At 48.3% G+C, this 13,900-nt stretch overlaps 1 protein-coding gene across 1 annotated transcript; it reads right to left on the bottom strand.

Annotated features, from left to right (window-relative positions):
- Window positions 1-7,612: 7,612 nt before the first annotated feature.
- MKRN2OS (MKRN2 opposite strand) lies at window positions 7,613-13,264 on the bottom strand (the record flags this gene model as incomplete). Its single annotated transcript, XM_079713888.1, has 4 exons — window positions 7,613-7,853; window positions 8,650-8,812; window positions 9,813-9,862; window positions 13,047-13,264. The coding sequence occupies 4 exons, from the start codon at window positions 13,262-13,264 to the stop codon at window positions 7,613-7,615; spliced, it is 672 nt and encodes a 223-aa protein (XP_079570014.1).
- Window positions 13,265-13,900: the final 636 nt, after the last annotated feature.

The following is a 13,900-nucleotide window of genomic DNA, read 5'->3' as shown; positions in this document are numbered from 1 at the left end:
CGGCGGGCAGCCTTCTCCTTGACGCCAAGTACCCCAGAAGCGGACGGCTAAGAACCATCTTGGGAAGCTGTGAGATGAAAAAAACCAAAATGGGCCTCTGTTTGCATTCCCTTGACCTTGGGCTTAGAGCTCCTGATGCCGGAAGTTTCTGCTTGAGGTTGAGTGTTCAAGGGGTTGCTTCTCTTCTCCTCACGATACTGCTCTGGCAGCCAGACCGTTACGTCGGCGTGATCTGCGTCTTGAAGATTTGGCGTCCAGGTAGTGGAGCTCCTCTTCCTTCCCTGTTGCAGACCAGTAAAGCCCCTCAGTTTGAAAGAGCCTGTGGCAGCCTTCTTGCTCTTCATCAGTGATGAGAGTAGTTGGTCAGCGTTTTTACCGTCCGCCTTGCTTACTCCAGGCTCCTGACACAGCAGAAGACTTGGCTTTGAATCATCACTTTATCAAAACCTTGAAAGTCAGCAAAAAATGTCAAGAGCCGTTTCTTTCCTATTTCATTCATCATTTGTGATGACACTCCTTTCCAAGCCTAATCAGTGCATCGAATGCCTTTATGGTAAAAACTCTGCCATGAATCCTTCGTCAAAGTTCAGTCACCCTATCAGCTCTCCAGGTACTGTATCATCACCTGATATGCTTTGAAGGTTGTGGTGACTCCTTGGAATAAAGGCTACATTAGGGCTTCCCTGGTGGCGCAGTGGTTGAGAGTCCGCCTGCCGATGCAGGGGACACGGGTTCGTGCCCCGGTCCGGGAAGATCCCACATGCCGCAGAGCGGCTAGGCCCGTGAGCCATGGCCACTGAGCCTGTGCTCCGGAGCCTGTGCTCCGCAAGGGGAGAGGCCACAACAGTGAGAGGCCCGCCTACCGCAAAAAAAAAAAAAAAAAAAAAAAAAGGCTACATTAAAGGTGTGTGAAAGCGGAAAGACCACAGTTATTATCCGTAACAGAAAGCCCTAGAAGGATGCCTAGAAGCATCGTCTTCTGTCAAAGAAGCCTTGTGTGAAAGATTCTCCTGCGTCATGTGTATGGTTTGAACACCGTGTAGCAGGCCATGCGCTTTGTTTTCAAAAAAAAAAAAGCTCAGGTTCATCAAGATTAGAAATTTGCTCTGCAGTACAGCCATCTTCAGGAATTTCAGGGGTTCACTGGGGGAGCTGCTGCAGCCTTACATGCAGCTGCAGTCAGGCTTACATAAATCTCCCAGACCTTCCAGGCTGGCTTTAAAACCGAAGTCCATCACCAAATCCTCGTTCCCCATCACTTTTCTAACTCTCCATCTGTACCAGCATGTGCTCAGTGGCATCACGCTGACTGGCTGTGCATCCTGCATACACGAATCTCACTAGCTTGATAAAAATAGCTCCCATGCTCCAGAAGACTGCGAGACTTTGTGGAACCCACGCGTTTCACAAGTTGTGCTTTGTCACCTACCCAATGCAAAAACCATACACAGGAAAGGGACGCACGTACTTGGCCAAGGTTATATCTTTTATATGATCACCCTTCTCAATATACTGTCGCTCCAGCTTTTTTTCCTAACAGAGGGAATTTCCTCAGCCTCTGAAACTCACCTGCTTTCTTCATGGACTTCTCCACTTCCAGAGGAGACAGTTTCACCTAATAAAGTGGGGAAAATGAGCTGATAACACACTACACACCTAAACAGCATAAGTTCCCGGCAGTCGGCTAATACAGCAGCGTGTGCCGCGGCCTCTGTTCGGTTAAGACACTCCGAACTTGAGTGATTTTGCTGCAGGCTCTTACGTATTTGTCATTTTTCACTTGGATAGCCAATATGGGCTAATGTTTTTTGCAAACCATTACAGCCAATATTTGGATAGTGAGAGTTGAGATGGGGCAGATACCTTTGTGTTCTTGTTTATCCCGTGGCAGCCTCTGAGTTCAGGGAGTGGGACGCTCCACAGGAGGAACAGGGCAGCTCAGAGGTGTGGCTGCCGTACGCCACCGCCAGGATGTCCACGCGGGGGACTTGATCCAAGAGCCCTCGGCACCTCTGTGAGGTCACCACAGCTGAAGTGACACCGGCCCAGAAAAATCATGTGAAGTCAACAGAACAGCCCTGCTAGGGCTCATCCAGTGGAGGTTAGAGGGGAAGGCTGCCCACCACTCCAGGCAGGGCCTGGGGTGTGCTGGCAACGCTGGGCAGTGGTCACCACCTCAAGGTTGGGGTACAGCCCGGGGCCCCTGTCACCAGGAACGTGCTGGTCCACGTCACTTGGCACACAGTGTCAGGGGTTCACAGATTCCATGAGGACCCTCTGTGGATCCAAGGTCAGGAACCTCGGTGCAGAGTGTGGTTCTTAGCTCGTAGTTTCCCCAGAGAGAATTTTATTGAAGTCAGTGTAGTGGAATGAGCCTTCTAGAAAGGAAACATTGAGATCTCAGCCCTGCCTCACGTGGTTATGTGACCTTGGACAATTTACTTGCCCTTATGAGCGTTGATTTTCTTATCTCTAAAATGGACCGATGATACTGTTTATGACTCTCACCTCAATAAAAGAAAGTAAAAATAATAATATAATGTTAGTGGGAGTTCCCTGGCAGTCCAGTGGTTAGGACTTGGCACTTGCACTGCCGTGGGCCTGGGTTCAGCGTCTTGTCAGGGAACTGAGGTCCTGCAAGCCACACGGCACCGCCAAAAAAATAAGTGTTCCCCCAGCCGGTTACTGGAGGATGCAGTGGGCTGGTCCTTACAAGGTGCCTTAAGCACAGAGCCTGGCCCGTAACACCCTTCAGCTCTGCAGCTGTGAGGGTTCATCTGGAGGAAGGAGGAAGCACCATGTCCTTACAGCCACAATGCACACTGCCTGTGACAGCTGCTGCTTACACGGGTGATTGTCGTAGGTTGATTCTCCTGCCTTCAGTTGTAGAGGCTGGCCTTTTCTGACCTCAGCCCCAAACTATAAGGGGAAAGGGTGATATCTGTGCCTTCACTGTTCTAAAATTCCCTCATAAAGAGATTCAATTCTATAAAATAATTAGTTTATATGTAACACTTGGCAGGGATTAAACCAACATGAATGGGACATAGTTTTAGGCAGGTTTACCAAGGTGGACCTGGTTAGGTTTCCCAGCGTTTTTGAGCATAGTATACAGATCTGAAAGTTCATTGTTACTTATTGTTAAAGTTTTTATTTTATCTTAATTATTTTACCTTTATTAAAGCATTTTCATTAAAAAAAAAACGTTGTTGTTTACTTGAATGTGGTTTTTAGTGTTCCCCTGTGGGGAAAGTACTTAGGCTAAAAAGAAATTAAATGTCTCTCCTCCCCATCACCCACCTCCCGTTTATGATTTTTCCAACCGAATTGAATTTTTAAAAACCTAATTACAGGGACTTCCCTGGTGGTGCAGTGGTTAAGAATCCACCTGCCAATGCAGGGGACACAGGTTTGAGCCCTGGTCCGGGAAGATCCCACATGCTGTGGAGCAGCTAAGTCCGTGAGCCGCAACTACTGAGCCTGCGCCTTAGAGCCTGTGAGCCACAACTACTGAGCCTGTGCGTCACAGTTACTGAAGCCCACGCGCCTAGAGCCCGTGCTCCGCAGCAAGAGAAGCCACCACAATGAGAAGCCCGCACACCACAACGAAGAGTAGCCCTCGCTCGCCGCATCTAGAGAAAGCCCGTGCGCAGCAACGAAGACCCAACGCAGCCAAAACTAAGTAAATAAAAGAAACAAATTTATTAAAAAAGAAAAAAAAACCTGATTACAGACTCAAATAATTATCCCATGAATGTTAACTTCCTTAAGACTGTAACTAAGGCCCATTTCTAAAATTGATTGATAGAGATTTAAATCCATGAGTTTATCTTAAATCTTTGGTTTTTTATATATAAGCTGAAAATTTTTAGTCTTTTTACCATTCTGTGAAATATACAGATGCCTCAGTTAAGAATACATGATATGGAAAAGCAAATTTGTGAAGTTGTTAAACTAAGGCAGTACTTTTTATTTCAAAGTAATTCACTAACATTTCTTTTAAGTGAAAGTTTTTTAGCATTTAAAAATTTTTGGAATCTTTCCATTTTCAGAAGCAGTATTTCAAAGGTAGGTATTCTTCTTCCTAACATTCAGATGGCACATTCTGATAGAGTAGAAAGAGTGGAATCAGAAAAACGTGGGTCCAAGAGTCCAGGTCTACACTAGGAAAACAGTGGTGACCTTGGGAACATTGCTTAATCCCTCTGAACCTCAGTTTCCTCAGCTGTGAAGTGGGCATAATTACTAGCTCCTGAGTTTGTTTTGCAGACTAAATGAGATGGTATATGAAAGGATCTGGCACATTATAGGTGTGCTTTTTTCCCCTTCAGATGAACCAGAAGTGTGAGCATTGACATAATTATTTCCTCTAGGAAGTAAAAAGCCTATTTTATGCCCTGGTAGGTAACACAGTGCAGAAGAAGGAGGTGACAGAAAAAGTTCGAGGTAAAGTAGTGAAGACAGCTCTGGGGATGGGGGAGGGGTACCGTGGTAAGCACTTCCTGCACGAAGGGAGCGAGGTGCAGCCATTGCGGGTGGCTTCTTGTTTTTTTAATATTGTTTATTGGGTTTTCCTGGTTATAAGAGTAATCCACGCACGCTGTGGAGGCTTTGGGAAAATGCCGTCGTGTGGGTTAGTTTAGTCTTGCGAATCGGTGACTCTGAGGCGGTCTGTGGCCTTGCTGTGAACGGGAGCCCAGACATCCATCATCCCAGGAGCGCTGACGGAGACAGATGTGTGCCCAGGGCTGCGCTCACCGCTGACGTGAGGGAGTGCACTTGGGCTGCCGGGTGGACCTCTGAGACTTCATCAGGGGTTGGAGTTGGTGCCAGTGCTGAGGATTCTCAGCTCACACTTCTGCAGAACTGAGCCACGTCGCCCATCTGTCTGTGGTATTCTTTTTTTTTTTTTTTTTTTTTTTTTTGCGGTACACGGGCCTCTCACTGTTGTGGCCTCTCCCCTTGTGGAGCACAGGCTCCGGACGTGCAGGCTCAGCGGCCATGGCTCACGGGCCCAGCCGCTCCACGGCATGTGGGATCTTCCCAGACCGGGGCCCGAACCCGTGTCCCCTGCATCGGCAGGCAGACTCTCAACCACTGCGCCACCAGGGAAGCCCTGTCTGTGGTATTCTGATGCCCCATTTCCTTTACTGGGGTAAAATCTGTAGGCTGGTACTGTGCTTTTGTGAGCAGGGCACTTGTAGCCTGCTGAAGTGAAAGAAGAAATACGAGGCCGACCGCTACCAAAGGCACCCCCAGGGTGTAGAGCAGCCCCGAAAATAGGGAGTGGGGATTGTTAAAGCTTTGTTTGAAAATCAAGGTCAAGCCGCACTTAGAGAAAGTAGCATGAAATTAGTGTTTCTAATATTAACAATTCTTTTTTTTTTTTTTTTTGACTGCATTGGGTCTTCGTTACTGCGCGCGGTCTTTCCCTAGTTGCGGCGAGCGGGGGCTACTCTTCATTGTGGTGCGTGGGCTTCTCATTGCCGTGGCTTCTCTTGTTGCAGAGCACGGGCTCTAGGCGCGCAGGCTTCAGTAGTTGTGGCACGCAGGCGCGGTAGTTGTGGCTTGCGGGCTCTAGGGCGCAGGCTCAGTAGTTGTGGTGTACGGGCTTCATTGCTCTGTGGCATGTGGGATCTTCCCGGACCAGGGCTCGAACCCATGTCCCCTGCATTGGCAGGCAGATTGTTAATGACTGTGTCACCAAGGAAGTCCCAACAATTCTTATTTTAATTGTTTTATGACATGTTTCTTATCTCCTGTTCATATTTGAATGCTGATGAAAGCAGAATGCTTATCTTCTTTAACGATGGCAAATTGATGACCCAGTTGCCGTACACCCTACGTGCCACTGGTCGCTTTCGGGTTGCTAGGTGCTGCAGGTAACTGCACAGGCTTTGCAGTCAAACCTGGTCTGAACCCTGGTTTTGCCACTGGGTGCCTTTGGGCAAGTCCGTCTCCCTTGTCATCTGTAAAATGGGCATGATGTCAGTACCTACCTCACAAGATGGTCTCAGAGATTAAAAGGGAAGAGTAAGAAGTGTTTACTCTGGTGTGGAGTCTTTTATGAATACGTGTTAATTGCAGCTGTTATGATTACTAATAATAGGGTAAAGAACTGGACCAGGGAAGCAGAGTCCTAAGACAGAGCGTAAAGAGAATGGGGCAAATCAGAATATCTCCCAAACCCCACGCTCCTTTCATCTTTACCCGCTGAGGTCTTTATGATTCCTTGAACACACAGAGTAGCAGGCAGGTTGTTTAAGGTGGTCTCATTTTCTAGGTAGGAAGTTTTGTATTTCTTAAAGAACAGTCCTAAAACTTAACAAATGCAAATGTTGAGCTGCCTGCATTTTTTCCCACTGAAGTCGCTAGTGTGGAGCACTGACCAATGCCTCTTTGGAAACAAGCTTGAAGGATCTGTAGCAAGTTTTCTGAATGTCTTTATTATTAAGTAACTATTGCTACCTTGAAGATGGGTTTGGTTTTTGGAAATTAGACATCATTCGGTGCCCACATTGAGGAATAAGATTAGGTGGATAGTATATCACGTTTGGTCAAAAACAAAGAGTTCTGGAAGCAGTTTCCAAAGAGGAATCCTGAAATGTTTTGCTCACTGGCTATTTAAAGTCTGATTATTTGGGTGTAAAAATTCTAATGTGCTTGTTAACAATCCTTGTGGTTACTCATCTCAGTCGTCCCCTTCCTCCTCCTGAAGGTATTAGAGAAAGAAGACGGACTTTCATCGTGTCCTTTCTGAATTCTGCACCTAGAGTGGGCAGAGGAGGTGATTCGCTGTGGTAACTCCAACACCCCAACTCCCCACCTCAGGCCAGGGAAGCAGGTTGATTGAGGAATTGCCAATCCTGTTTGTGCACGTAGACACAGAAAGGCTGACTCAGGAGGAGTGCATGGTTCCCGGCTCAGATTCTGAGACCTTTTTTCTTTTTTTTTCTTTTTTTTTTTGCGGTACGTGGGCCTCTCACTGTTGTGGCCTCTCCCGTTGCGGAGCACAGGCTCCGGACGCACAGGCTCAGTGGCCATGGCTCACGGGCCTAGCCGCTCCGCGCCATGTGGGATCTTCCCGGACCGGGGCACGAACCCGTGTCCCGTGCATCGGCAGGCGGACTCTCAACCACTGCGCCACCACGGAAGCCCTTTTTAACTATTATTGATTGTCAAAAGGTTACCATGTGCTTCTTGTATAAAAACAATGAGGTGAAGGCAGTCATTACTTCATAAACCGTAAGGGTCTCTTCCTACAAATCCCCAATTTCTGGATTCACATTGAAAGGTGAATTTGTTCCCTACTTAATTTATAGGAAAAGTTCTCATTGCTATGTGAATAAAAGATGCTGCCACTTTACCCTGTAACATGGACCCCAAACTACTGTGAAAAGAATTTTAGTTGTGGTGCCTACAATTTTGAAAACCCAGGGCAATTTTTATTAATTTCATAAATTCTTACACTGCAGTAAGCTGAAATATGCGTAAAGGGAAGCCATAACTCTTTTTTATTAACCACAGTTGAAGACATGTAGAGGCCCAGTAGCTGTTCCAGGCAGGAACCCCCAGACATTCCTTCCTGTCTGCTGTCAGGCGCGATGTGCGCTCAGCACGAGCCGCTTCCCGGATGTGGGCTTCTCTGGGGACCAGGGGGCTCGATGGCGTAGAAGCCGTGCTCTTCTATCATGCGGTAGAGCATGATGTACTTGGAAGCCTTCCTCGTCCTCGGGATCACGAACTTCTCCGTGAACTCGTCCCGGTCCAGCCGTTCCTCACCCTGTGTGGCCAGGACGCAGTTAATGAACTTGAGGGCGTAGCTGTAGCAGTTGTGGTGGTCTTCTTCGTACCTTACGGGGCAAGGACGTCGAGAAGACAAGGCTTAGCCCTGAGCTGCCCAAAGCCTTTCATAATTTTAATCTCGCTGCAAGCTGGGCCCCCATGTGTGCTAGCCCCCTTGATGACAAAGTGTCCAGAGATGCAATTCTGAGGGACACTTGGCATCTGGGGCTATTTCTGCTTGCAGCTTAAGTATAGATAGGACTCACCGAGATGTCCAGAGTGGTGACTCAAGTTGCATATAGGCCCCAATATGGGGAACTTAATTTCACTGAAATTCTAGATTCTCAAAGTGGAATTCCATGTCTGAGTTTTATGATATCCTACAGTGTCTAAACTTATTTCAAGGGAAGCATCAGAACAATTTAAGTCCACAAGTATGCTATATATCTTCTACAGTGATAAGGGGGCAAGGAATCGATAAATTAATTTCAAAATTGCTGAAACTTAAAAAGGGGGGAGCTTTAGATAGGTTTACATTTTGAACCTCATTTAAAATTGTTTTAAGGGAACATAATACTGTGGGTTTTGCTGTACGTATAATTAAATGTCGAGTGTGTAAAAGAGTCAAATAAGTAAAATAACTAGAGTACTAAGTTCCGGTCCTTCCAGCTCTTAGAGTGCTGTGGTTCTATTGGGGAAACATGTGCTAGCTCACCTCTGCAGAAACCCCAAGTAATTCAGCCCCTGCTTAATTCTGTTACAGACGCTACTATCTCAGTACAGGCTCAGCATGAAAGTCAGTGCAGCTTAGCGTCTTCTGTGAGCTGTGACGGCACCTGGTGGTGAGTGAGGGCCCTGTCCTACCTGTGAGGCAGCCAGGCCCCCGTGGTGGAGAAGTCTTCCAGGTACTTGTCCCACTGGTCCATCAGTCCGAACATGCCGGGCTGCAGGAGCGGGATGCTCACACTCTGCTCCCAGCCCGCTTCGTCTCGCTGGACACCGTGCACCGTGTAATTATACACGACTCCTGCCACCAAAACCAAAATCACATGGCGGCGTCAGGGGAAACGCACCGCGGTGAACCTGACAGCAGCCACCTGGTAACTGCACACTACGGGAGCCCGGACAGCACTTCCCGATTGCAGTCCGAGAGCTCTCGAACCCCCTCCTCCAGGGAGCCTCTGCCTCCTTGCTCTCAGCCCCCGAGGTTGTCCCAGAGAAACGAGACAGTAATAGGTGCTGGGGTGATCATCTCCAGAGATTTTTGTCGAAGTTCTCTGTCTACAGAGGCGTCCGTCTCATTCCCTTAAATCAGCAGTACGTTTCTCCTGACAAAGACTGGTGCAGGTTTGCCTGCTCGTGACAGTCACTGAGTTCAAAACCCAGTCCTAGGTTTCTGTTCACAGTGTCAGTTCTCCTGCCTTAAGGGAGCAGCGAGGGCTGTAATTAGACTTCACCTGGGGGGCCCGAGCGCAGCCGCAAGTGGCTGGCCTCGCTCACCATTCCCGGGCCTGCACCCTCGTGCTGGCAGCACTCCCCAGGCCCTTTCCTGCAGACTGTGCCCTCCAAGCTACATCTGGCCAGAGGAACCATTTTATGTAAATGTGCTGCTTTTCTGCTTTTTTAAAGCAAACTTTCGCAGGCCCTACCGCACACTCAGGTGCTGGGTCCCCCCAGTTTATCCCTGGTGTTCCTGCCTGGCCCCTGGAGACCCCGGAGTATGAGGACCCAGTGGCAGTGGGCTGCGTACAGCATTGGGAGCATAGGGTCTGCTTCTCACACAAGGTGAGGTCTTGGACAACCCAACCTCTCTGGATGTCTGTTTCTTCCTCTCTTAAAAACTCACAAAAAACGTACAGGTTTGCAATGTTTTTAATGTTTTCTCAGCTCTTGGCTGAGAAAGCATTAAAGAGCTTTCAGATACTTAGTATTGTTAGAAATATTGCCACAATACTTTTTCTCTAGAAATACTGCTCTCTTCTAACCGGGTATTGGGGGAACTTTTTAAGCTATGAAAGTGCACTTACCGTTTGTGTTGGTTATCCCCACGTGAAGATCAGACCTCCCGTCATACTCCCTAGAAGAAACAGGAGCGTTTTTGTCCTCTCATCTGCACACACTAGGCGTGTAGAATTGGTATTTAAAGTGGGAGGAGAACAGAGGGCCTCCCCTCTTGGCCGGTGCCAGAACTCGGCCTCGGTGCCAGAGGCCAGGTTAGTGGAAAGGCCAAGAGCACATGCGAGGCAGAAAACAGTACCCTGCACCCCCTCTGGCTTTTCTTGGCCCCCGCAGCCCTAAAGGTGAGTGTGCTGGAAGGCCAGCCCTGCTGGAGCGTAACGTCGGCATGACGCCTGGCTCTGCAGCAGAGGGGCCCCACCCGGCTGTCAGCTGTTGAGGAAGCTCCTGATTCTTTCCTCCTTAAGTGTGAGAGGGCAGCCTGTTCCTCAGGCCAACGTGGGTGAGAGGGTCCTGAAAGCACCTCAGTGGACTTGGACCTTTGAAACTAATATGGTCTTGAAGCCTGTGGCCACACTCGCTTTTCCTGGACAGCCCTTCTCTCCTGAAATCATCCTTCCCCCGAGGCTGTGCATTAGTTGTATAACTCCAGGTAATTTAGCCTCTATATATGATCCCAGGCCATCACTTATTTGCCCCGAGACTTTCTCACCTGTAAGATGGAAATAGCATAAGCCTCCTGGCAAGCTGGTTGTAAGAATAAGATGCCTATTGAGTGCTACCATGTAGAGGTGTCAGATAAGTCAGGGAATTTTTAAATGACGAAGCTCCTTTGTCAGACCACAGTTCTGAACGTTTGGTTCCTCGTTAAAGCAAGCAGTCCCGGGGTTTACAGTGGCCAAGGACACAGATGGCTGCCCCACCTCTCCAGAGCAACCCCCCCAGGCCGTCTTGTTGCAGCCACTGTGAGTTTTCTGAGACCCTGTGGGTTCAGAGGTTGAGAATGAAGCTGGGAAAAACAGTAAGTCTTGGGTGGCCAGTCACGGTGCTGGACCTGGATGTGTGCCATCCCAAGATCACCCCCTGCATGTGCAGCCTCTCTGTTTCCTGCCTGAATCCCAGGCGTTCCCTCTCACTCTCACTCTCCTCCCTCTCCTTCAGTTATTTCTCATTCACGTAACAGGTCAACTACGGGCCTGTCATTTGAAGTGAAGGGCTAGTGACACAACGGGAAATGAGGTCCCTGCCTCACAGGGTTTGCCTGCTTCCAGAGAAGACTTTTTTAGTTTTAGTTTAACAAGTTGTTAATAGATTGAGAAGTGTTACAGAAGCACGTGATGGGGCGGGGCCAGGGCCACCCCTATCCCATATGATAGTTCTGTGCGGATTAAGAAAAGGTGCTCCTTCTTCCTGCAGATGCAGCTCTGCCCAGGGTGCTGCCCAGGGTGAGTGGAATGCAGGCTGAATTTCAGTACCCGCCACTGCCTTGGCCAGGTGCCTTTGTGCAGTCCACAAGCTTCACAGCCCTATGTGGCAGCCCTGAGGGATCCTCATCTAGTTAGATCAGAGCTTCCGGGATTCCTCTGAGTCACTGCTGGTTCTCTTATGAAGCAGAGGAAATTGTCTCAAGATGAGTTGTAGGAGTTGATCCTGAGGGTTTAGAAACAGGATGAGAGGGAAAAGAATAGTCTGGAACTTGGCCTTCAAGGGACTGGTGGGCAGGGGGGCTACTTGGGTTCTGCAGATCCTGGCCTGAGTTCCTGAGGGGGATAGGAAGATAGATGCCTAAGTACACGATGTATTTCAACACCACCACCTCCTTTCTGCTGCTGCCGAGAGAGGCCAGGCCTGTTAGTGTCACCACCACATCACAGAAGAGATGAATGCTTTTCAGGGCTAGCCTGAAAGCCTGTCGCGTGTAGTGTCATTTCTGGAGAGCAGGGCTGCAGCTTGTTCACTCTGACATCCCTAGCATTTCCCACACAGAGCTGCTCAGTGAGGACCTGTTGAATGAACCAGTGTTACAGGAAATGAATTCTGAATTTTAACCTCTGTTCAAAAGCTTTCGGAATCCAACCAGTTACTAACTCCAAGTTAGCGTGAATGAGGGGCCTTATAAAACAGTTCAGGCTTCATGATTCTGGTTAAGGTAGAAATGAAGGTTCTGCCAGTCACGTTCTGAGCTGAGTATGAAAATATTGGGACAGGAAGGAGCGTGTTGGTTCAACGTCGTGCCTGGCACCCGGGCCAGCTTTATAGGCCTTTTCGCTGACCCTCACAACTCTGCAAGGTCAGCGGGTCCTCATTTTACAGGTGAGGAACCAGAGACTCGGAGAGGGTCCTGGAGCTGGTCTGAATCAGGGTAGGAATGGGGGGCTTCTTGGCGTACAAGCCTGCACAGTCCCCTCTGCATCCCGCTGCCTCCCCGAGGAAGGGTCAGGAGTGCAGTCTGTTCTGCCCCTAGTGTTTGACCAATGCCTTGTACACACGTGGGTTCATTTCATCCCCATAGGGACTGGAAGGAAATTGATTAAGGAAGTTAGCGAGCAGGGAAGTAGTCAACTCCAATTTTCTTATCCCAAACCAGCACTAGAGGGCATGAGGGATTCAGGAGGGTATGTTTCAAGGAGTCAGGAAGGTCTGGGCATCAGACCACAACAGTGTGCATGACACACTTCCCAAAGCTCACACCATTACTCGTCACTGTTCTCTTGGAACCTGGCTTGTGCAGGGCCAGTTCCGATTCCACCTGTAAACTCAGGACTCTAAGAAGTCACCGTCCCTTCTTTTCGTTTCTGAAATATTTCTTAAAGTCAGGTGACATCTACCATTGAAACAGACCAGCTCTAGTCTCAACTTCATGCACCTCCATGCAAAATAGTCTGTACGTGGCCATTCTTCAGGCTCTGTGCAAGGTACCTGCTTGTCACAAATGTTACAAACTAACTCGAAGTAAAGGTATTATTTTGATGAGATCAGCTGCTGGGTCATTTTCCCAGTTAGCCTCTTAGCACAAAATCTATGGGTAAAAAAAAAATCTCCAGGCTATCGATTCCTCTCTCTTAAAATTGTATAAGCAGGTTTGACCTTCGTATATTCTTGCACTTATCATTCCAGGAAAGTATGCACCCTTCTATTCTTATGAAACAAAAAGGCCTACATTTTAGGATTTAACACCAGACCACTGAAAAGATTATCCACCAAATCTCACACTGTATGTAGCACGTTAGAAAAAGAAAGTTTAAGTGACTAAAACAGAGAAGGAAAGCTTTGCACAATCCAATGCAACACATAAAACACTGTACCTAAGAAACGTCCCTTGAGTTGGTCTGAGGAGGAATGAACACTCTTCTTGATGCCCATCGGTAAACGGATTGGGGATGCTGACAGGTGCTTCCTCCAGCTTCCTGGAGCCCACGTCCTGCCGGCACAGGGGGCAGCATGGCGGCACACTGAAGCTGTAGATGTCCTTCTGACAGTGGTTGAATTTGACGATAGGCTTCCCAGCCTGTGGGCGCTGCATGGCTTTCCCCTCCTGGGCAAGGAGGGGTGCGTTCCCCGGGACTTCCTTTTCCTCATTACATGGCCAGCAAATGCCCTCCATCCGAGTAACCTGATAACAGTGACGTCATTCTGACTGGTGGCTTCAGAAGCCAAAGCAGCTAGGGTTAACCTGTAACCAGGCCTCCCCATAAACAGGTGTCTTAAAGAGCCAGCTTCATTTGTGCTCACAACGTTTCTTTCTAGCCTTTGTACATTTTGCAACAGTCGATAGCCAGCTCCTCCTCATTCTCCAAAGCCCTACCTTTCTGTGAAACCTTCCCCAGCTTCCCCCAGCATTCCCTTGCGCTGGCAGCACTGTATTTGTTTTCACCAGCGCTGTTATTTAATTTGTGAGCTTCTTGGAGTTAGTGACCCACATTTACTTTTGGTTTTCTAGAATAGGTTATATCATTTGGGTTTTGGATAAATAAATGGAATCCTTACTTTGAGGCTATTTTTCTTTTGATATTTTATATTGTAGAAGGACTCTTGCTCATAAAAAATTAACAGCACAGGGATAGGGATAGTGGTTACCCAAGGTGGTGGGTGCTGACTGGAAGAGGCCATGAGGGGGGCCTGGGGTCTGGGGTTGTGCTGATGATTATCTAGAATATGA

The sequence above is a fragment of the Hyperoodon ampullatus genome (assembly GCF_949752795.1).
Source record: "Hyperoodon ampullatus genome assembly, chromosome: 10".
Classification (NCBI taxonomy): domain Eukaryota; kingdom Metazoa; phylum Chordata; class Mammalia; order Artiodactyla; family Ziphiidae; genus Hyperoodon; species Hyperoodon ampullatus.
Note: the sequence above shows the minus strand (reverse complement) of the source record. Positions and strands in the feature narration are given on the sequence as shown.